Raw genomic sequence first — 22,329 nt, 5'->3', positions numbered from 1 at the left:
GAAAAAAGGAAAATAGCTGGTGTTTGATAGCTGGTCCAAATATTTCGTGGAAACTCGAGGTATAAAATTAATACACGTGAATGAATTCTCTGAAATGAACAAATTCCAACACATTCCAACACATGTCAATGGTATTCATGGATGCCGAAGAGACGATTTGGTCAAGGCGAGAGCGAAATGCTGAGGGCAGTGTGCCCTTGTAAACATGAGTTCAACGGATGAATTGGTCCACATAATCAGCACCGAGCCCAACCTCCTCATAATGGGCCTTTGCGCTGGCTAGCTTTGAGAAAACATCTTCCACTCCCAAAGGAACACCCATAGGGTCGACATAGATATACGCTCCAGTAACGTGGAACAAAGTGATCATTTCTTCCACGCCGTCTGGCACCTCGAGCGTGTGAATATCACCTGGGGGCTCAAAAGCATGGCTCCCCTCAGTTGCCCACCAATCGTGCTCAAGATAATGCCACTTACCGCGGAGAACTGTGGCGTGAACAGGTCCACAATGGCGGTGGCGGGACAAAATACCGGAACGACGCACTCGAATAAGATTGACGAAATAGCCCTGTGTGACATTGAAAAGGATGGGTCGGAACCAGACATCCTGACCTTGGGGAACCCAGAGTCTCTCGTCAAAGTCCAGATTCACAATGTTGGGAACCACGAGATCCTGAGGAACGTTGGGTAGAGGTTCCCCCTGGTAGGGAATAGCCTCCGGCTTGGGTCGATGGTCGGCTGAGGCAGAAGTCATAGTGAAATTTATACCGAAAGTAGGTTACGAAGCAGAGACAAGTATCTTGCAATTTGAAATTGGATTGGTGAACACGATGATAATTGTCTATTTGTCAAAATGGTCCCTTATATACTCTACAAATTATCTCAGGCCATATGCCACATTGCGCCAATCAGGTAGAAGGTATATTGGAACTGAAAAGCGTGTGGTAATTGGAGGCACGTTGGTGGGCATTCTACTCCGGTGGAAGTTCGGGGTCCCACTCTGATGATTCCGAGTCCGGTGGAGGTCCGGTCATCTTGGCAGGATTTAGAGGCTTAGCCGCAGCCCAGGCCCCAGGTATTCATTGCTTCATCGTTGCTTCCCAACCACTGAATTTTCAAGCCCACAATGTCACCAAGAGACTCCACCTTCTCCTAAAAATGTCTTGCTGGGACCCAGATGACCTCGGGGTCAAGGGAAACATATTATCTGCCTGGAAGGCCTAGCCTAAGGAATCTACCAAGCCTTAGTTGTATATCACACACGGCCCTGAGCGATATACTCAGGGGTACTTGATACCTACTAGTATGACGCGCGCAGGAGGAACAACCGTTCATCAAGCGCTATCTCTGTTATATGAGAACACACTATCGTCCTATCCCAAGTTCATCTTGTATCCTTCACCTAATCACCTAGCGCCATCCAACCTGGTATTCTCATACACTCAGCTGCCCTCCTCTGCTTCCTCTGCCTTCCTTTTAGCGCAACAATATGAAAGAGTATCTCTAAAAGGCTTTTTTGAAAATGTCTTCTTTATTAACGTATTATGTAAACGAGCTGAACACCAACGAGTCCATAGCAAATCGCCCTTTCTAAGTCTTCAATCTCCCAAAAACAAAGATTCTTATTAGACTGAGACTGCAAATAACACATTATAGTATTTATTCATGATACTTAATGAGTTCTCAGGATGTTGGAAAGTCCATGTGGCCGGTTGGTGTAAATTAAGCTGGAATTTATCTTCCGATATTCTATATTCGAGCATAGTGAACAAAATTCAAATGACCCTGGAAGTGAGAAGCATACACTGTAAATATTTCTCTCAATTATATAATACTTACAGATCTTCTAATTCAGAAGTTGTGATTATAATGCAGTTCTAGAAAGGGCGATTTAGTATGGGTGTCCACTCGTTTACATGCCCAGCTCACTTCCCGAATACGGTAATTTGATCATAACTCAGATTATGTTGTCGAGGGCTAAGTACGTTGCAAATCTCAATATCACACCTACACACCAACCACTTGTGATATGCAGGTAGAGATTGTCTTTCTGGCAAAGCCATTTGATATGAAAAGTACTAATGAGCTCTTCAGCCCTATACAGATACAGATCCTTTGCCTTCGGCATATGCTATGTCTAATCAGTACAACGTAAATTGTAAGGTTACTGTAATGCGAACTGTTTGAAAGGATGCATCGGATTGGGTGATTCAAATGGAAATGTAGCTTGTGATCAACATTCATAGTATTATGTCCCAGTGCTCGGTAGGTGGTCACATGCCTTGATCAATAGAGAACGCTGCGATTTCAATCACAGAAGTCCCTTTATTTCCTTGACGTAATTCATTTTACTCGACTCTCTTTGCTTCTGATTGTCCTTTGTAGCGTGCTACTGGACTTCATTTGTTCAGCATTTGCCTAGTTTTCTTCGACATGCTCAGGATCTAGGATTAGACGAGGGCTAACTGGGTCACCGAAGCACGCTGAAATGTCATCCAGTGATAGTCCCATGGTCTCCTGGAATAAAAGTAACAATTCCAGCATGGTTGCAGAAAGAATTATATATACTAGGTCGCAAATGCGACGATCTTGGTGATGGTCAGCACAGGGCCAACAAAGATGGATTAATGGGTAAATCTGGAGCGCATTACCAAAATATTGGTCCAGGTGATTTTCATGGTAGAATCAATTGTGTTGCTGAAAGGAATTGAAATAATCAGGGAGATTGGAATACGCCCTAGTCCATGATCTTATACGCCTCATCGCGTGCACTTCTCACTTAGATCATACCGGCTCACTGCGAGATGTGAAACATAAGCCAAATATTGAGTTTTCCAAATTCAAGCTTTCTCCGGATTCTCTTAGCGAGTTTGAAAGTACACGCGGGGAAGGTCTGGGGATTTTAATGTAAGGATCTGCGGCAATAAGTCCCCTGATGCGCAAGTCCACGAGACACAGAGCATGGCAATTTGCCACTACTAACCGGAGACTTTGTGTCATGCTAAAACTTGATCTTGTTCCGAGGTTCGCCCTCCCCGCGATCCCCAATAATGTTCCCCGGCCGGAATGCATGAACCGACATATAAGCACGGTACCGTCCGAACAGATTCTCAATCTTCAATTGTTTCGGTTAAGATCTGCATTTCTAGCTAGAATTCCTCTGTGCGGAGATTGGTCCTCGTAAGAAAGAACCTTCCGGTGGACATCCACCGGGAAGCAAGGTTTCCGCATCATCAATCGCTACCATATTAGGGATGGGCGATAGCGCACACCAGGCAATGAGTCCGGCGGACTCTCTTGCTTGACGCACCTGTCGAAGTTGAAATGCAGACCTTTGGACTGTATTCGACAATAAATAAGGCCAAGGGAGCACTGTTACGACAATCAAGATTTCTCGCCTACTCTTCATTCATTGTAACCTGTCCATATTGTTATTACATCCTCAGCGTATCTTCCCAGTCCTTTTCCCACAACATGCATCACTTGCCCACCGACAAACTGTTCTCGCTCCAAGGAAAGACAGTCATCTGCACGGGAGCTACAGGTGGCATTGGCCAAACCCTGTGTAAATCCCTTGCAATTGCAGGTGCGGACATTGTCTCTATTCAGATTCCCAATGATGTCCACAGCGAAAGTCTTTCAAGATCTATCTCAGAGCTTGGTCGAAAGCTTTGGACTTTTGAGTGTAATCTGACCGATCCATCTTCAATTCGTTCAACCTTTCAAAATATTTGGCGAACAGGAATCACACCTTCCATCCTTTTGAACTGTGCCGGTGTCAATAGAAGATGCCCAATCACAGAAGTCACTGATGATGATCTCGACCTTGTATGAAGAATAAGTGGGCTCTTTTTTCTCATATGGAAAAGCGCTGACAATTACTTCAGATTCTCTCCATCAATCTTAAGGCTACATACGTAGCCGCACAAGAATTTTCAAAGAAGTTGCTTCAGCTCAAACTTCCTGGTAAAATTATCAACATTGGCTCGGTAACTTCATTTCGGGGCATGTACAATGTTTCTGCATATGCAAGCTCCAAGGGCGGAGTCGTTCAAATGACGAAGTCTTTCAGCAATGAGCTTGCCCCTCACAACATTCAAGTCAACTGTATCTGCCCAGGGTAAGATCTTTCTTGGTTCTTTTGCATTACTCTTGTTGGCTTTTTCGAAGTAAAGGCTAAAATTAGAATAGATATATTAGAACGCCTTTGACGACACAGCTGGAGAATGACTCAGTTTACAATGACTTCATTTTGAAGGGAACGCCGGCTGGCCGTTGGGGAACCCCTGAAGACCTGAGGGGAGCTGTCATTTTTCTTGCCAGCGGGGCTAGTAACTTCGTCACCGGTTCGAGCTTGATAGTGGACGGCGGAATGCTCGCTGTCTGATAAATCATGATTGATTAGAAGTGAGGTGAACTAGAAATGTTGAAATGGTACAGTACAGACCAAGAAACTTGGCCATGATATTCATATAATTCTGTCAATAAATCAAGCATACGTAGGTAGGCTTAGTAACCCTTTGCAGTTATCTATCCATTTTAAGCTAAATTATGTAACATACCGGGTAGTAGGCAGGTCCTAGTCCACGGTGGGTATTACCTCAAGGCCTTATGGGTGGGCTTTTTCTAGGTCTAAGATAGCCACGGCTAAATACTCTTAAGATTCTCCAGCTAAGAGGGATCTTATCGCAAGTTGGAGAGCTCCACACTTGAAAAAGGTCTTTCTCATGTCTTTAGTTACTATCCCATGTTATATGTATCATTTTCTTACTGGGCTATGGCTATATAGGGTCGTAGTCACCCAAATTTTCGAATCGAAATGTAGTGATGGGCGTATTAATTCAGGTATATATGTCGGAAATATGTTACATCTGCATGCGGATTTCTGGTTCTTACTGGAGAATCTCTTGGGACATCAAACTCAGAGGCCTCGCATAAAAGTGCATATCATTCTTTGTCAGCACGTTAGGCCTGAATTTCACGCAACACTTGCTCGCTTAGGTCAAAACCATATTCTTGATAGTTGTTTCAAACTGCTCGGGTTCGCGGCCAAGTATTTGAGCCAGATGTGGGGTAACTACTGCACACTCCCCATCGCGGATCCCATCAAAAGCAGTCGCCCAGAGAGGCGCCCAGTTTCCACCACCATATGTGAGACCAGACTGGACCTGTGGCTGTTTGACGTATTCGTCCACGGATACCTGGCGGACCTTAATTGTCTTATTCAGCACGCGGCTGAATACCTCCGCCGTTTCATTGAGAGACAAAGCACGAGGGCCAGATAGAAGGACGATTTTGTTTAAATAAGGAAAAGCAGCGGGGTCTTGGGCGTGTTGTGCAATAAGATTTGCGGTTGCTTCCCCCAACTCATCTTGCTTAGCCCAAGCAATGCCGGGGCCCGAGCCGTCGTGGGGGATACAAATTTCGTTGGACGGAGCTTTCAGATCGAAGAAGGCAGTATATAGTGGGAAAGACTCTGAGTACAACCCTTCGCGAATGACAGTGTACGTAAACTGTGGGTTCTGGTCATGTAGCTGGGCCAAATATTTCTCCGTCGCAAGGTGGGCAAGCATGACTTGGGCCTTAGTATCAGGATTTCCATCACCAGCAAACGCAAGAGACGAATAAAAGATATGCTTAACACCACTCTTTCGAGCCGCATCAATTGCGGATTTATGTGCCTATCGAATCAGATTAGTATTTAAGCGTCAAAAGGTAGTATCGAAAATGTAAACCCTACATTGAATCGATGCTCGTGTTGAATGCTAGCATAGGAGATCAAGTTCAAAGACGAAATTTCGTCAAACGAGTGTTCGAGCGTCTGGACAATGTCGTAATCGGCCTTGCGAATAATAGCCCCAGCAGCTTCCTCATTGCTGAGTCTCTCTGGGCTGCGAGCGACGAGCACCACTTCATTGGCCGGGACTTGCCGGAGGAGGTGCCTAAGGGTACTACCTCCAAGGCCGCCAGAGGCCGGGAATATGCCAAGCTTGTTTGCCATAATGAGGTTGGTAAAGAGTAAGTCAAAGAAGCTTACTGTACTATTTTTATAGCCGGTGGATTTAAAATGAGGCTTAGAAGTCTCCGGCTCGGGTGAATTAAAGTAGACTTCTCGGCGAGTTTCTTTGCATGGAATCCGCGTCTTTGCCGGTGGGACTAAATAGCTGATTAGTAAGTGCTTCATTTTTGTATTATATCATCATGATAATTTCAAGTTGTCCACATTCAAACTTTCACCTGAGGGTCCACTGTGGCGCAGACTAATTAATCATTTAGGAATTCTACAGAGGCGGGTAATGTGAGAGAGATCTGACTCCGGGATCCGACCGGTGGACTCGGATTGGAAGTTTGTCAAAAAGTGGATCGACACGAACTCTAAAGCTGTGGCAATGTGTGCTTTCGTACTAAACAAGCTTCCGGAGAGAACCGAATATTTTGCTAATATACTTGAGATCGGCACCGGGTTATAAATACTTCGAGAGTAGATTACATAAACTCTACCTGACACATATTTAGGCGTAGATGAATTGCAAAACGAGAGAGCACAAAGCCATTGGTTGCTCCAATTTTATTGCACCAGTTGAAGATGTCCTCCCGGTACGCTAATGTTGACGAAAATGCCATTGTCGAGATCCCCAATGAGCCAGCCGCTGGTGTTAATACCGATCAAATCTCAAGCTGTGTACCAACACAGCGCTGACTTCTAGAAGATATTTCAAGAAATATGCTTTAGAATATTACTCTAGAAGAGGCATTATCCTATTTATCTTTGCCTAAAGTTAGATTACCAGATAATAACATATTTTGTAGAAGTGAGACACTAGGTTATGTGCCGGTAATGGCGGACTAGAGCTATACTATATTAAACTAAACGAATACTCCTATAACAAAAAATATATATATAATAGCCCTAACGATACTGTATATCACACCAGAAACATCTATATCTAGAGTGTTGTTGTCCTTTATTTATTAGGGGATTCTATATTTAACTAGGAATATACCTGTGAGAAGCTTTTCTAGGCTTAGTATACTGTCACGGGATGTTGAGGTGACAGCGATCCTTAGCCCTCTCGAGGCCGAGAGGCATCCGGCATGTTCCTATCAGATATCTGATAAGATCGCAATACAGCTCGACGGGATTAGATTTTGCCGGTGGCACCGGATGGAACGAGGACTTGACGAAATCGATTCGACTGGAACTCATATCCGATCCGGAATTTTTTGAATTGAGCTCCGGACTCTTTGTTATATTAAGCAGTTGATACCTGCCCGATTCTTTGAAGGTTCTTCAAGAATCAGTTTTATTGTTACCTACGAATAACAGCCTTTATTCCCTATCACTTGCCTGGTCAACTGGTTACTAGCCAGTCCCTTAGTACAGCTGATATTAGCTCTAGATGAGAGGCTACTCTATACAAGCGAAGGACGTGCACCAACGTAACAGGTTTCAAGATACTAATCATGTGGGTCAATAATGCAACGCCTGGGTATTGAATTGAATTATATCAAGTAGAGTGTATGAACAATATGGACAAAAGAATGGACTCGGACAATCAAGACCCTGCAGCAGGAGTAGGGAATCAGTCAATAAAAGAGAGTTGCCTGGTCACACAAGAAAGAAGCCCAACGCCCCAGTAAGGACTAGCAAGCAGGAGAGACCCGCCACCGCCAATGGTTGTGCGGCACTCTTCTTATCCGGGCACTCGGCTGGCTCGTTAAGATAAAGATCGCAGTACCTGGCCAATCTAGAGGCCTCCATGCTGGCGAGAGTGGTCTTGTCAATTTGAGTCCGACAGGGATTCGTTGAAGGAGTCGGGGAGGCTGCCACAACGGCGCATGTATGGTTGGTGTATTTACCGCCCTCCCAAAGTGCGCTGCTGATGAACTTGGTTTTGTCGGTCACATTGATCGCAACGCCTGGTTGCCCGGTACATGTCTTGTTGGCCGTAGCAGCAACGGGGTCCAGCTTTGGGGCGGAGTTGCTGATAGTGAACATGGTTCTCTTAGTAGTGGTGTTTCTGATCACCTCGTTGCCGTAATCGGGGGGATTCCACGTTGCAACTATCCCAGCTTAGGGTCCAGAGTACGCTCCAACGACCCTCGGTATTCAAGGATCCGGAGTCGGCGAATCTGTGGGCAAAATAGGTTTCCTGGTCTGTCCAGTTTACCCAGTAGAGTTCATGCCACATGGTGTAGACTTTGCCGCCATCCTCGTCCCTTAAACTGTAACTGATTAAGGGGTTTAGGTGTCTCACGCGCTCGGAATTCTTGAACGCAAAGACAATAGGGAACGTTTCGTTGGGCCCATATGTTTCATTGCGCGGAAAAACCAGATTCACTTCTAGTACATCAGAAGCGTTGATCACAGTCCCCAGACAGGCAGCGAGCATCCAGATCGTCGTTGAAATGTGCATGATGAGGGCAAGTCGGACCTTTGAATGTGATCGTGGAAGGATGGGAGCGAGAAAAAAACCACGCAGATTTAAGAAATCTGCAAAGCAGGGAACCAAATTGGTAAACAGTGAAGGTAAGATGAACAAGAATATTGGGGGCCAGCGCTCAGATAGACTCCGAAGGCAATTAAATGGGTGCAGAGGTTGAAAGACCATGTGAGACCTTTGATCCTTGCCCGTATACAAGTGGCGGCTTGGCAGCTCATGGTCCTATCAACAACTGGGCTAACGACCCTGGAAGTTTGCCTCTGCAGTGTGCCGGGCAGCGCGGATTTGGGGCCGCCCCCTGCCCAGCCCTTGGCTTTCGGCTTCCGTGACCAGTTGCAGCGTTACAGTGCCTAGTTTGAGTAGTCAACGCTAACTGGCAAATACGCACAGACTCCATAGGCTCCTGTACGACTCTTCCTGACATGGACCCTGCGGCTCTTTTCGGGTAATTTATCCCCATTGTTCGGTGTATGTAGGCTTTGTGCATACATGCTTGGCACTTTCATATCGACAATTCTCCATTTTGCCACCGGCATACAATAAGACCCGCTTCATACACTAGTCAGTGATACCGAATATGATAAGGGTAGTATTGTAAAAATGAGCCAAGGACTTTGGGGCTTCGGCTAGCTGGAAAGTACTAATGAAGTACGCTAAGTTAGTGGAAGTAGTAAGGGAGTAGTGGATACCCTTAGATGAGATGGATGAGGCCAGGCAGTGTCCTCGGAACTGGTAGGACCTCAAACTACTATATAAGGCTGTTTCCTCGCAAATAATAGGATCGGTCTAGTATTGGTGCTTATCGGTTTGAGCCGGATATTCAGACGTAGGTGCCATAGAGATAAAATACAAAGACCAGAGTAGGAAATTTATATTGCGGGAAATAACAAAGTCAAGGTCGTCTCGAGGCGTAGGCAACGAGGATGAGAGAATAAGAGGTGCAAGGACACAGGAGGTGAGGTAAGGCGAAGCATCTTATAGGCGCTCAAATAGACCGGGCGAAAAGAGAGGGTACTTAAATTCAGCTGAAAGGGAGCCATTTTCGGCGTCGTTTTGGTCGGCAGTAGAAATGAGGGGAACAACCGGATAAGTCGAGCGTCAACATCAAGACCGGAGGATAACTAACATTGCTGGGCGGGTACAGAGTAGTGGTGTTATAGGGCAGTAGACGGTCAAAGGGGCGACTGGACGTCCAAAGTTACGGGTGGAAAGGCAGCCATTTCTGGCCTCACAAGCGGTCATTTTCGACGTCAATCCCACAGGTCCTCATATTCGAGTTGTAAACTAGCAACCAGCGAATCAAGATAAACCGCTTTATCAATATTGTGAATGCATTTCCCTGCTTTTTTTTTCACTCTCGTACTTCCCAATCTGCATAGATCTAGGTAGAGAGGCGATATGGATAGGAGGGGAAGTGAGCTATACATACACAACTTGAAGAACTCGGTTTGTTTTTTGATGGGATTTTCATTGCATTTTAAGATGATTGATACAAGCTCCAATGTCTATAGACTGAATAGCAAGAACATCCGACAATTTCCTCCCTCCAAACCAGCTGGAGCTACTCCATAAGCCTTCGTCAAGTCAATATAAAAACCAAGTTACTAATTTATTGCTTCAGCAATGTCACAGGCCACTATCGTGCGTAGTCGAGGAAGCCAGCCAGACTCTGGCTTTCAATGGCATGGCTTCAGCGCCGCCGATAGTGTATCCAGCCCGCTATGGGGGATATCTCGGGGGTTCCGAGGAGTCATGAAGTAGAGTATATCATACCAGCCAGGACTAGGCTGGGTGAGGCTGGACTGGGCTGGACCGGACCGGACAAGAGAAGACAAGACAGATATCCAAGCCCATACTTTTTTCTTATACCATACCATATCTACCATCCCCCAATTCAAGAAGGAAGATTCTCTCCAAAAACACCCCTCCAATAATCCTTAACACCCTCACAAATTCCCACATACTCCCCCCCAACTAACAAACTTCCCTTCAAGTTCACAAGCCGTCCAAAGAATCTCTTCCCAAAAGACCTTCTCAACATCCTTCCCACTATGACCATTTAACCTCAGGCTGGCAATAACATCCTCAGGAATCGTCCAAGCACGCGTATAACCCCCCCTCATCATCAAAAACAGGCTGCACCTCGTGCCCACTCTGAAAGATCGTCGCCGGGTTAAATTTCGGGAAATTAGCGTGGATGAAGAATACATCTGGCTTATCCCCTCCACCACTGGCCACCCCCTTCCCCTCGCGAGCACTTCTTCGAGCATAATCCTGCACCGGATCAAACTGCGCCATAGCAGAGCCGGCCATCCCACTCCCCCCAGCGGTCCGATGCCCAAGCGCACAAATAGCCTGAGAAACCTGATAGAACGGCTCACCGAGAGCCATAGCCGCCGCAACAAACGTCTCCTTATCACCTTCACCGGCCGCACCCTGCGAAAGAAGAGGCCAGTAATGACTCGGTCCGTAATAATTGTAATAAGTTGCCAAAATCAACGTGAGACTGTGCGTCCTTTTCGAGAGCACGAATTCGCCGGATTCAGTCGATGCGCGCAGATTCATTGCCGGAGGTGTGGTGTGGCTTATTTCGTAGAATGTGGGTGAAACACTTGATGACCAGAAATCCGGCCATGTTATCATGCCTGTTGTTTTGAAAGGTGTGCTTGTGAATATTTTTTCGGGGGCATTGAGGGGGAATGCGTCTGCGTCTAGGAAGAGGATTTCTTCGAAGGAGGAGAAGAGCATTGCGAAGGGTTTGAATTGGTATTTTGTTATTTTGGCAGTTGGTAATGATGCGTCCAGGATGGTTGAGAGTATAATACATCGTGCGTTTAGCGAGGGGAGAACGACGTCGCAGATATACTCTTCGTACTCTTCTTCGTCGGCGAGAAAGACTTCCATGGGTAATCTGGACCCGGTGCGACGGAGCATACGTAGAGAGATGACTAGGACGGGGAGGTAAGAACCGCCAGCGGTTGAAACGATGCCCTTTGTGCCCGGAATATATTGGAGGTGTAAATTGGAAGATTTGGTTGAAGACTCGGGTTTCGAATTGAGAGCATTTAGAAAGTTTGAGTGCGCTTCTCGCATTGTATCGACGTCTTCTCGCGCGACGAGCACGTAGTCCGGTCGTGGTCTGGCATTATCATCCGCGTTGAAGCCTTCTGTCGGCGCCTTGATGTCCTCGACAAGTGGGTTTGTATCTGGGCCATGTTGCTCGAGGAGAATGTGGAGTGAGCGCCAGAATGATTGTTGGGCGGTCGTTAGGTCGGGTACGGTGCGGCCGAAGTCGAGGGTTGGCGCTGACGTGTATCGTGAGAAAGACCAGACGAGGAATGAGGCGAGGAGGAGGGCGGCGAGTAATGTGCGCACTCGGAGGATTGATCGTGGAAGCATGGCTGAGTCCGGTCCAATAGGATTATTTCGGTGCCTATTTCAGTTCCTGTTCCTGTTCCTGTTCCTGTTCCTGTTCCTGGTCGTGTGCCTGTCTTGCTTGTTGTTCCTGGGGAAGTCCCCACGTTGCGGTGGAGACTGCCGCGCTAGTGAGGCTTGACAGCTGCAATCGCCGATCAACAAGAGAGTGACAGCTGGACACCTCGGACTCGGGTCATGAGATGCGATGGGATGGGATGGGATGGTTGTCAATGATCGATCGGAAGGAGAGAATATAGGACTCGGAACTAACAAAGTTCAAGTTCAACTGATGGCGCGTTTGAGATGCGAGACGAATGGCCCCTTGGTTGCACGGGCCACCACGGCCCCACTGGAATGCAACCGAGGCAATATAAAGCGAGATGGAGAGGATGCGAGGGATGATAATGTATGATAGTTGATAGGATAGTACTAAGGGTAGTGTGATATTTCCAGTTTGAATGGGTCTGAATTGTCCTCAAGTTCAAATTCCAAGGTGGTTGATCCGAAATCTGCCGTGGATGGCAATAACAACGGGTAGCAACTCGGAACATCATGACACGAGTGAGTATATATAAAACGGATTACTAGTATACGTGGAAACTACAGTGGAACTCAAAAATACTTGTTCTTCGGAGACCAAGGTCTCTTCTTCATTGATTGCTAATTTTACTAGCAGGGACGAAACAAGTAGGTAAAAAAAAGACCTCTTGCAAGTCATATCATCTCACATCACAACGTAAACATGAACCACATCGGCGCGTAACAGGAAAAAAAGGGGGAGTATTTTAAATCCTGCCACCATTAATCAGGTCAGGCAAAGAAAAGTGCTGACAAGAAGCGGGGTATTGGGTTGATGGCAAGGATGGGGAGAAAGGAAATCTTTAATTGCAGGTGCAGGACGCACTCGCTTATTTGAAGACGTGGCCGTCAACGTTCTCGAGGGTCTTCTCGCCGACCTTAAGGGGAGTGTCCCAGGCCCAGAGGTCCTCAATGTACTTGCGGGTAGCCTCGTCGTTGTGGTCGAGCTTCTCGAAGTTGTAGGACTCCCAGTCGGGGGCAACTTCGAAAGCGGGAGCGGACTCCTGGCCGCGGACCAGGAAGACACCGCGGATGACGCAGTCGTAGTTGGCACCGAAGACGGCCTGGCAACCGAAGAGGTACTTGCGGGAAGCCTCAAGACGGGCGTGGAAGCCACCGACCAGGTTGTTGGCCATGAAGGTGAGCTTCAGCTCGTCGTCGTACTTGTAGTCGACCTTCCAGAGGGAGTACTCCTCGGGCTTGTAGTTCTGCCAGAACCAGGGCATGGCAACGGAGCGGGTGTCCTCGTTGGAGTACTGGCGCTTCCACTCATCGATGGGGAGAGTGGGCTTGCCAAGGGCCTCGAGGGGGTGCTTGGGCTTGGGAGCCTCAGCAGCGGGCTTGGGGGCCTCGGCGGCGGGGGCAGCCTTGGGCTTCTCCTCCTTCTTGGGGGCAGTGTACTTGATAACCTCCTCAGCGAAGACGGGGTTGGCAACAACAGCCTTGAAAGCGGACTGGTTGATAATGGTGTTGTACCAGCGGGTGGTAGCAGGGTTGGCGCTGCGCCAGGCCTTGTCCAGGACGGTGGCGAAGGCGCGGGTGAGGAGAGCGGCAGTGAAGATATCAGCCAGGGTGATGCGCTCACCGACCAGGTAGGTGTTGGCGGTGAGGTGGGCCTCGAGGACAGCGATGGTGTTCAGGGCAGCCTTGGCACCCTCATCGACGGTCTTCTTGTTGTAGGGCTCGAGGCCGAGGAGGGGGCGGTACCAGCCACCGAAACGGGGCAGAAGCTCACTGTTGGCGAAGGACAACCAGCGGACGATGGAAGCATAGTCCTGCTTGGTCTTGCCAAGGAGGGTGGTCTTCTCGTTCTGGGAGGTGACTGAAAAATCAAATCAGGTTAGTCATGGTTTGATTTTTTGACAGGTGGATCCACAATAGGAGCAATTGGAAACATTGACGGGGCAACGTGAAGCAAGAAAGGGGAAAGGGGGGAGGAGGATGAGTCCACACGCCCCAAGGTGAAGAATTTTTCGCCCGGCAAGCGGGGTACACAATTCTTCTCTTGCGTGATTTTTTCAGAGGTGTGTAGCTTCTCAACAGTGTAGTTCTGACAGGGATAACTAATAATTTATACATCTCATCATGAAAGGGGTTGGCTGTGAGGCCAGTGGTGAAGTGAAGGTGGGTGGTGGGTATAAAAAAAATAAACCCAGCACGTTGTCATAACGTACCGTAGATGGCGATGGCAATAGCCTCAGTCAGAGTGTAGCCATTGGCACCCTCGAAAGCAGGGATCTTGCCCTGGGGAGAGACCTTGCGGTACTCAGCACCAGAGTTGAACTCGGCGGAAGAGTTAGCAGTGGTCTTGACCAGCTCCAAGTCCAGGTCGTTGTGCTTGGCAGCGACCAGGATGGAGATGGTGCGAGGGTTGTCCTGGGAAGGAGGAAATAAAGTCAGTAAGGATGAAAAAGAAATAGCAATTGAACACAAGGGATCAAAAACATACAGGAAGACCGTAAAGCTTGCCGAAAGACATCTTGAATGGGATAAAGAGAGAATGGGGGGGAAAGGGAAGAAGAAAGAGGAGATCGAGGGGCAAACGGGAAGTTTTTAATTTTCAGCAACCGCCCGCCGTGCACGTGATTTGGGCCTGCAAGAATATTCCTCCGAAAGGCCGAGAAACCTTTGAACTGTCCGAGTGTCGTGCCCATTATATCCCAATCATCATCATTCCCAACTCCCAACTGCTCACAATGGCCCGGCCTACCTCCAATGGCCTCGTCCAGGCGATGCAGTCCCTGCGACTGTCATCGCAATTCCCACAACGCTCCTTGATTCCTTCATCAAGGCATTTAGCCCGTGCCTATGCGACAGAGGCAGAGACCAACACGGCAATCCAACCCGAATCAATTCCAGATTTGCCTGTCCAAGCAGCTCCAGAGATCGATTTCTCGACTTCTTTCCTTCGCAACCCGGCCCGAATCGTTCCCGCCTCTCCTTCTTACTTCTCCGGTAGCCCGCGATTTGTCGACCACGTCCTTCACCTGGAGTCCCTACAAGCCCGCTACGCCGCCCTCCCTCAATTGCCTGCCGGCGAGGCCCCTCGAATGGCCTGGTTCAAACTCAAGCAGTTCCGCGAATATGTTGGCGAGGCCGTGCCGGTTAAGAAATATAAGAGTCTGGTTAAGATTCTCCAGCGGTTGAATCGAATTCAGACAGAGATGGTCCCCGGTGAAGTCCGCACCGTGCTGGACTCATTCCTTCGTCCTGGAAACCCGTATGCCGTGGTGCGCGAGACTCCCGAGTTGGATGAGAATGGAAAGGCGCGTGCGAAGGGTAAGCGGAAGGAGTCCAAGGCGGTTGTTCACTTGGTCGAGGGTGAGGGTGAGATCCTTGTGAATGGAAAGTCTGTTGTTGAGGCCTTCCCCCGTGTACACGACCGTGAGAGTGCGCTGTGGGCCCTGCGTACCACCGAGCGAATGGACAAGTACAATGCTTGGGTTACGGTTCGGGGTGGTGGTGTGACTGGCCAGACGGAGGCTGTTACATTGGCGATTGCGCGGGCTTTGATGGTGCACGAGCCTGGTCTGAAGCCATTGCTGCGGAGAGGTGAGTTTAAATTGTCTTCTTTCTTCCATCTTCGATATTTGAGCGGTGCTGACCTTTTTCTTTTCTTCTTTAGCCGGTGTCATTACGGTCGATGCTCGTCGTGTGGAGAGAAAGAAGCCGGGTCATGTCAAGGCTCGCAAGATGCCTGCCTGGGTCAAGCGTTGAAACCGGACAAAGGCGATATCCTTCTGCAGCGATACTATCTTGTATTATCTATCTCATGTATTATTTCACTTGCATGGCATTCAAAAGTGCCAGCCTTGTTCTATATCCTATATTCAATGCATATGGAGCTTTCATCGACTGATCCAAGTCCACGGGTATCTTCTATATCACTGGCCAACCAATGAACTGTGCGGATGTCCCCAGGAATCTCCCTGTGTTAATTATCCGAATCGTGCAAGGGTAGGGCTTCAACTTTTCAGTTGCTGAGAATGCGTTAGAGCCCACTTCAAGTAAGCTATAATTATTACCGATGGGTACGGAGTATACGGACTTGACATCACATACCTAGTCCATATCATGACAGTAGCCCTAACCCTTTAGGGATAACCATTTGTTTTAATCGGCCTCACTATTCAGCCTCGCTTTCGCTTTTCAGGGAGCACGGAGTGAGGCGTCTGCATATCAATATGTGATGAGAAAAGCCATCCTACAGATGACTGTATTTGGCAGACCCTCTTAGCCTTACCCCCAAGGACCCGATTGATTGGCACACCAATCGGAAATGCAAGAGAAGAGCTGTAAGAGAGATCCCAAGGCGTCCATGACCTAGAAACTCAAATACCCCGACAAACATTAATCATATACGGTAATCATCACGCTAATCATAAATTCATTGCGCCGAGAGCCTACTCCTATTTCCCTTCCCATCCGAGACTTTTTTGTATCCCCTCACCACGCCCTGAATGCAACTATCCTGAAAAAGAAATATCAAATATCCCCAGGCTAGGGTACTCCGTACTTGCACTAAACCACAAAGGTGAACTTGAACACTCAAAGAAAAAGTTGATATGTACATTTTTGTCATTATCGTAGAAATACACCGTACTAGGGTAGTACGGCGATTAGTAGCCTAGAAATAGCGTATACTATACTCCATAGTCGCTACCAATTTGGGACAGGGACAGAGTGAGGCGGAGGTGTGTAGGTGTAGTGTGAGTGTCGGATGCCCCCGTAAATGGAGCTAATTTCAGCTCTTCCATACCACGGGGAAGACGGGATGGCGGTGGAGTGGAGATGATTGATAGGTACGAGTAGCCAAGAGGGGTAGAGTAGAGTAGCGTAGCGTAGCGTGGAGGAGAGGAGATGATGTGCCCAAATCCTGAGTTGATCTTCGAGATCGGAGTCTTTTCTTTCAAGGCGACGAATCGTGGCAGTTGACCAGTTCCAAAGCTTTGGCGTGGCTTTGGATGATCTCACGTCTCACGTCCCGTCGCGGGTGGGCGGGTTGATTGGCATGGCGCTAGTAGGCAATAGCTTGCGCCGTGGTGGCTGCTACCTCATATTTTGCCCCGCAGCTAACCTGTACCTCTGGCGAGTGATCGCCAGATGATGATGGACCCGTGTTTGTGTTTTAATTTGGAGCCGAAGGTTTGGTTTTGAGGGGCGTGATGGAGGGGGAGAGGACGATTTCGTTGGTCAATTAGGGCTTTTTTTGTTCAGGGCCGTGGCGCCGCGGCCGTGGGTTCGGGTAGCGCATGGACGCGTAGGAGTTCTGGTCGACTCTCTATCACATCTAGACATTGACCTAGGACTATTGTAGGGTTAGTTAGGATAGGCTTAGATTCGGAATTATCTGGCGATGCGATTTTTGAAGAGGGCTGGGGTGGGGGTGGGGGCGGGGGGAGGGCAGCAAGTAGGGATTCTACAAAGCTCTGTTAACGCACCACATAGAATCTCTTCCTCCCAAATGCCCAATTGATAATCGACTAGCCCATGCTGCTCTAACTGATCACAAAGGTGGATCAGATCCTTACCCATGGCCTCCAACTGATCTCGACCGATGAGACTCGTATGCGCTGGTGAATGACCCGTCGCGATCAGATCTTGAAACAGATCCTTCTGCTTTTGACACACGGCTAACCAGCAAAGGTTAAAGTCGTTCCAAAGTTGTAATCGATCATGATAGAGAAGCTGATCATCGCGCAGAATTCCTATATCGAAATAACAGAAAAGATTAGTACTCATTTTGATACTCTTTGGTAATATTCCCAAGGGTTATGGTTATGGTATCGGTATTCCCCCGCTGGGCCTGTCAGATGATGCTTGTATGACGCGTGTGTGTAGGCACAAAGGAAGAGAAAAGAGAGAAAAAATACAGCTCCCTGGTTTTAAAAACAGGGCCCAGGCCAGAATGCTATTGTGGTACGACCTCTCCGCACGCTCTGGGGCGCGGCAGCAACCTTGTACCAGCATTGTACCTCCCGCATGGTAAAATATGAAAGAGCATGGAAAGGAGCCGAACCTACCAAGATCCCGGGCGTTAGCCACAAGCCACTCGGAAATTTCCAGTAGCGATCGGCTGGCTTCTACCAATCGTCCGGCGCGCGTGTGGTCAAAGGTGCTGCGCAGTGCTCGCCGGTACTGAGCATAGGCTTCGTCTAGAGTTGAGGATTCGTCCACGGGCACGGTCTCAGAGCTGTTAGCCTGATGCTGCTGCTGCTGCTGCTGATGATGATGCTGAGGGGAGTGCTCCAATCGGCCAGTCGGGGCGCCGATTGGGGTGAAGTCGGTCATGTTGGCGGGGAAGGGTTGCATAGTACTCGGACGTGCCATGGGGCCAGGTTGATTATATTGCATCTGCGCGTTGAGATAAGGCGAGAGCCCGACTGGGACCCCCGTCGCTGAGGGTTCCTCGGGGGTGAAATATTGTGGAACGGCAAACTGGTTCGACAGGGCCTCAATCGCTGCAGACTGCCGTGGCGGGTACTGTGGAACAACTTCAAAGGAACCTGGGGCTGGACCCTGCTGACCAAATCCGTACAGCATGGCGGACTCGTATGGCACGAACGGCGGCACCTCTTGCGGTCGTCGACGTTGCTGGCCGCTCGTGGATGGCGCCGCTTGATGCTGGCGTGGCCGTACAAACTCGGGCGGATAGGATGACATCTCATTGCCCTGCAGTGAGCCGTCGGCGAAGGATGTGCCTGTGTATTCGTAGTCGTAGGACATCGACCCGCGGTCTGGCGCCTGCGACAGCCCTGTTGGGTCTCCACGTGGATGCATAGTGGAAGACTCGAAGGAGTCGGCTGCACGGCCTCTGGCTGTCGAGTTGCGGGATCTTGCCATGAATCGTTCATTCTGCTTGTGGCTGTCGCCATCCATTAGGCCGTCCCACCGGAGCCTGTGGAGGTCGATATTGGCCCAAGTCTTGGGGTTGGGGGACAAGGGCGGACTTGCGTAGGATGCCAGCTTGGAGAATGATTTGGATTGTTTGGTTTGATATATTGCAGTAGATCACTGTGTATCTCTTGGTATTTTCGCTTCTCTGTACTTTGTAGAAGTGTCTGATGTAGTGTTTTCCCGGGGTATTATTTTCTGTATTTGCAGATATTGGGTTGTGAATATGAATATGGATCTAGATGATGTAGATCTGGATGTGGACCCAAGAAATAGCCACCGAGAATTTCAAGATTGATAGCCACCGAATGAGGCGCCAGAACAGAATTCGGAGTCAGACAAGGCGTACCGACAAAGAATAATTTAGCGAGAGTGAGTGGGAGTGAGAGTAAGAGTAAGACAACTGAGAGAAAGTCGAAGTGAATTGATTACATGAAGACGAGGACGAGAGATTGGCGACGAGATGATTGATGATTTATAAAACGAAGCCAAAGCCAAAGCCACGGGTGACCTAAAAACAATAGGACCAAATAAATGGAATCCACAAAAATAAAATAAAAAGTAGGGCTCCCAAAATATGACGAATCTGATTGTAACGTGAGCAGAGGGGAGGGGGCCAAAAAAAAATAAAGGATGACGATAGATGGATGAGAGAGGGAGGGGGGGGTGGGGAGGGGAGATAGTTAGACTAAGAAAGGGCTGAACGTACCCAGTAAAGCGAAAGCGACAGTAATGAACGAAAGAGCTGTCACTGGGGCAGGAGGGTACCGAACAAGAACAAGAACAGGTTAACTCGTGGAGGACCGGGTACCTGGAAGGGATAGTATTTGAGACTATCTACTTGGGATGGCGCTAGACCGACGATCGCACACCGATCTACGAACTCTGCGCGTCTGCGATCGCCCGGGAACCCGGTGCGTTGGTTCCTGGTGGATTTCCCGAAAGCTAGGGATGACAGGGTCAGGTGTGTCTTTCCTTTTTTATTTTCTTTTTTCTCTGTTTTGTTTTGTCTTATTATTATTATTATTATTTTCTGTTTCTTTTTGGATGTGTAACTTGCGAGATGGGGCTGGAGATCCCAGGCCCTAATGGAATGGATTGGATTCCTCCCCCCCCCTTCTCCCCCTCTCTATCTTTTCAGCCACGGAGAAATCAAGAGTAAGCAGACCTGAAAGATGAGTCGTGTTCAGCTTGAAGAAAGTATAGCTGTAAAGCAGTCAACCGGAGGGGATAAAAGAAAAGAAGAAAACAAAAACAAAAGAAGCAGAAGCAGAAGGAGTGAAAGTAAAAGAAGAATGATAATATATGATAGATAATATGATAATAGCAATAATACTCGTAGTAGTAGTACTGTACGCCGAAGTACTCCGTAGCAGCAGTAATGACAATAATAATAAAAAGGGGGGGGTTAGAAGGAGGGTGACTGGACATTCCGGGCGCATATTATTGCTCGGACAGCTGCTGCGCTGCTGTTCCCTTCCCTTCACCTCCCCCCTTCCTTCTCGGATATCTGCAACCAAAGGGCAGGGCACAGTTGATCTGATCCACTTGGGTCAGAAGTACAGAGAGAAAGCAAGAAGAAAAAAAGCCTCCAAAGGGAGTCAGGGAGTCAGGAAGTCAGGATTTGAAATACAGATCGGGCATCGTCTGCCCGATTCCGGATCTGCAATCTGCAGCAAGATTGAATCGACCCAAGACACGTCGGTTGACGATTAGTGGAGTGGAGCCAGAGATGTCAAGTCCAAGTGTCAAGCCAAAATCCGCCCTAGGGTTCGATTCGTTCCGCCCCAGCCAGATCCGATACTCTGGTTGGGTTGGGGACAGTGCCGAGGTCAAGGGGGAAGAAAAGAAAAATGTGGGTTTCATCCTGTTCCGACTAGCCCTCGAGGCTAGGAAAATGATGCAATCTGCACAACCCGGGACTCGGTCTGATCTCGCACGCCCTCCTGTGCACCCTTCGCCTTCGGTATACTGGCCGCAACTGGGAACCTGGGTAGTTTCACCGCTGCTGACGTTTCTGGTCCCCCTGTCAGCTGACGATGTCCATTTATAGCCGAGCTGGGCTTTGCTGCTTCTGCTCGGAGGGATAGTGACACCGAGAGCTCCCGGGCGAGGCAGAATGGGTGGGAAAGGAAAGTTGTGGAATGGGATTGGGATTGGGATTGGGATTGCGACTGGACCCCCTCCCGGTTGAGATTGCACCTCACCACGAGACTTACAGTTCGGCCGGAGGTTGGCCCGAGGCTCGGGAGGGATGGGAATATCATTGGCAGTAAACTACATTGCAGGGGGGGAAAGCACATCACGTCGCTGGTCATAGAGTCATAAGGCAGAAAGCCCACCTGCATGGATCACCACAAAGAGAGTGAGGAGGGACATGAGAACGAGCGGGACAACAGGCGAAACCAGAACAAAAATTTAAAAAGAAAAATAAACAGAACAGAAAGGGGAATGCACGCAGAGAAGTGCAATCAAGCGCAGCGCAGTACTAATGGTAGAGGTCCAAGTATGTCCATCGCCGGGTTCATATTTGATCTGATAGTCGTGTTAGCAAATGGATCTGCCAGTATGACAAAACACAATCCCCATGTAGGAGAAACGGAGATAAAGCGAGACTTACTCAGAGTCATGCTCAGGTTGACATCCGTGGTCTCCACCATGTCTTGAAACTCCTCAAAACTAATGCGTCCATCCTGGTCCTTATCGGCCTCCATGATAGTCTTATCCACAATCTGCTGTAGTTGCACATCCTTGAGATTGTTGCCCACCATCATCTTCAACACGATGAAGAGTTCACCGTTGGAGATATATCCATCGCGATCGATGTCGTAGACCTTGAATGCAAATCGAAGCTTCTCCCTTTTGTTGCCCTTGGAACTGAAGGCCGACAGGCCAGTCACGAACTCTTGGAAATCAACATCACCACCGCCATCCTCGTCGAAAATTGCAATCATTCTATTATAAACCGAGTCAATATGGGCGATTGATAGGGTATATTGGGAAGATCGACTGCGTGGACGTACCTCGTGGCAAGCGGGTTGGAGGAAACCTGGGGCAAGGACAGGAACTCGTCGCGATCGATCGTACCGGAACCATCCTATAGATTGGGAGATCGATCGTTAGTAAGTCATCGAGGGGGGGGCTAGAAATAGTTTCAAGCTGATCGAACCTTATCAAGCTTCATGAATCGCTTGCGCAGGCGATCCACCTCATCGCGATCGACTATTATTTTGAGTGTCAGCGGGGAGCTCGTGACCTCGTCTTGACGCCATGACTTGGGGGAAACGAACAATTTGAGGTCGAGATAATATTATCGAACAGTTGTGTAGTTCCGACGGAGCCTCGTCGGCGCGCCACATTGTGCATGGCGGCGGCGTTGGGTTCGGCTGGCTGTGGCTGGTCCATTGCGGTGGAAGAGGGGGAGGGGAGGAATGTGAGGGGAAGGTGGATGGGTTGGAGAGAGGAATGAAAGGAGTCAACACCGGGAAAGGGAAAG

At 48.6% G+C, this 22,329-nt stretch overlaps 10 protein-coding genes across 10 annotated transcripts; 2 read left to right on the top strand and 8 right to left on the bottom strand.

The window, feature by feature from the left end:
- Positions 1-211: 211 nt before the first annotated feature.
- On the bottom strand, positions 212-754 carry N7481_007340 (2,4'-dihydroxyacetophenone dioxygenase family protein; the record flags this gene model as incomplete). Its single annotated transcript, XM_057266559.1, has 1 exon — positions 212-754. One exon carries the CDS (start codon positions 752-754, stop codon positions 212-214), a length of 543 nt encoding a protein of 180 aa, XP_057120760.1.
- Positions 755-3,474: 2,720 nt separating this feature from the next.
- N7481_007339 (uncharacterized protein) lies at positions 3,475-4,387 on the top strand (the record flags this gene model as incomplete). Its single annotated transcript, XM_057266558.1, has 3 exons — positions 3,475-3,828; positions 3,888-4,120; positions 4,192-4,387. 3 exons carry the CDS (start codon positions 3,475-3,477, stop codon positions 4,385-4,387), a joined length of 783 nt encoding a protein of 260 aa, XP_057120759.1.
- Positions 4,388-4,997: 610 nt separating this feature from the next.
- Positions 4,998-6,001, bottom strand: N7481_007338 (uncharacterized protein; the record flags this gene model as incomplete). The annotated part of the gene is made up of 2 exons (XM_057266557.1): positions 4,998-5,681; positions 5,741-6,001. The coding sequence occupies 2 exons, from the start codon at positions 5,999-6,001 to the stop codon at positions 4,998-5,000; spliced, it is 945 nt and encodes a 314-aa protein (XP_057120758.1).
- Positions 6,002-7,609: 1,608 nt separating this feature from the next.
- On the bottom strand, positions 7,610-8,417 carry N7481_007337 (uncharacterized protein; the record flags this gene model as incomplete). Its single annotated transcript, XM_057266556.1, has 2 exons — positions 7,610-8,064; positions 8,099-8,417. The coding sequence occupies 2 exons, from the start codon at positions 8,415-8,417 to the stop codon at positions 7,610-7,612; spliced, it is 774 nt and encodes a 257-aa protein (XP_057120757.1).
- Positions 8,418-10,529: 2,112 nt separating this feature from the next.
- N7481_007336 (alpha-mannosyltransferase) lies at positions 10,530-11,843 on the bottom strand (the record flags this gene model as incomplete). The annotated part of the gene is made up of 1 exon (XM_057266555.1): positions 10,530-11,843. One exon carries the CDS (start codon positions 11,841-11,843, stop codon positions 10,530-10,532), a length of 1,314 nt encoding a protein of 437 aa, XP_057120756.1.
- Positions 11,844-12,769: 926 nt separating this feature from the next.
- N7481_007335 (putative translation elongation factor eEF-1 subunit gamma) lies at positions 12,770-14,418 on the bottom strand (the record flags this gene model as incomplete). The annotated part of the gene is made up of 3 exons (XM_057266554.1): positions 12,770-13,761; positions 14,114-14,315; positions 14,389-14,418. The coding sequence occupies 3 exons, from the start codon at positions 14,416-14,418 to the stop codon at positions 12,770-12,772; spliced, it is 1,224 nt and encodes a 407-aa protein (XP_057120755.1).
- Positions 14,419-14,635: 217 nt separating this feature from the next.
- N7481_007334 (mitochondrial 37S ribosomal protein uS9m) lies at positions 14,636-15,656 on the top strand (the record flags this gene model as incomplete). Its single annotated transcript, XM_057266553.1, has 2 exons — positions 14,636-15,491; positions 15,565-15,656. 2 exons carry the CDS (start codon positions 14,636-14,638, stop codon positions 15,654-15,656), a joined length of 948 nt encoding a protein of 315 aa, XP_057120754.1.
- Positions 15,657-16,582: 926 nt separating this feature from the next.
- Positions 16,583-16,952, bottom strand: N7481_007333 (uncharacterized protein; the record flags this gene model as incomplete). The annotated part of the gene is made up of 2 exons (XM_057266552.1): positions 16,583-16,886; positions 16,921-16,952. 2 exons carry the CDS (start codon positions 16,950-16,952, stop codon positions 16,583-16,585), a joined length of 336 nt encoding a protein of 111 aa, XP_057120753.1.
- Positions 16,953-17,152: 200 nt separating this feature from the next.
- On the bottom strand, positions 17,153-18,818 carry N7481_007332 (uncharacterized protein; the record flags this gene model as incomplete). Its single annotated transcript, XM_057266551.1, has 3 exons — positions 17,153-17,247; positions 17,381-17,647; positions 17,963-18,818. The coding sequence occupies 3 exons, from the start codon at positions 18,816-18,818 to the stop codon at positions 17,153-17,155; spliced, it is 1,218 nt and encodes a 405-aa protein (XP_057120752.1).
- A 2,539-nt stretch (positions 18,819-21,357) lies between these two features.
- Positions 21,358-22,238, bottom strand: cnaB (calcineurin regulatory subunit B; the record flags this gene model as incomplete). Its single annotated transcript, XM_057266550.1, has 5 exons — positions 21,358-21,368; positions 21,454-21,788; positions 21,857-21,930; positions 22,003-22,055; positions 22,124-22,238. 5 exons carry the CDS (start codon positions 22,236-22,238, stop codon positions 21,358-21,360), a joined length of 588 nt encoding a protein of 195 aa, XP_057120751.1.
- Positions 22,239-22,329: the final 91 nt, after the last annotated feature.

Source organism: Penicillium waksmanii (assembly GCF_028829765.1).
Source record: "Penicillium waksmanii strain IBT 27052 chromosome Unknown utg000007l:1.0-4314555.0:1.0-4317578.0, whole genome shotgun sequence".
Taxonomy (NCBI): domain Eukaryota; kingdom Fungi; phylum Ascomycota; class Eurotiomycetes; order Eurotiales; family Aspergillaceae; genus Penicillium; species Penicillium waksmanii.
Note: the sequence above shows the minus strand (reverse complement) of the source record. Positions and strands in the feature narration are given on the sequence as shown.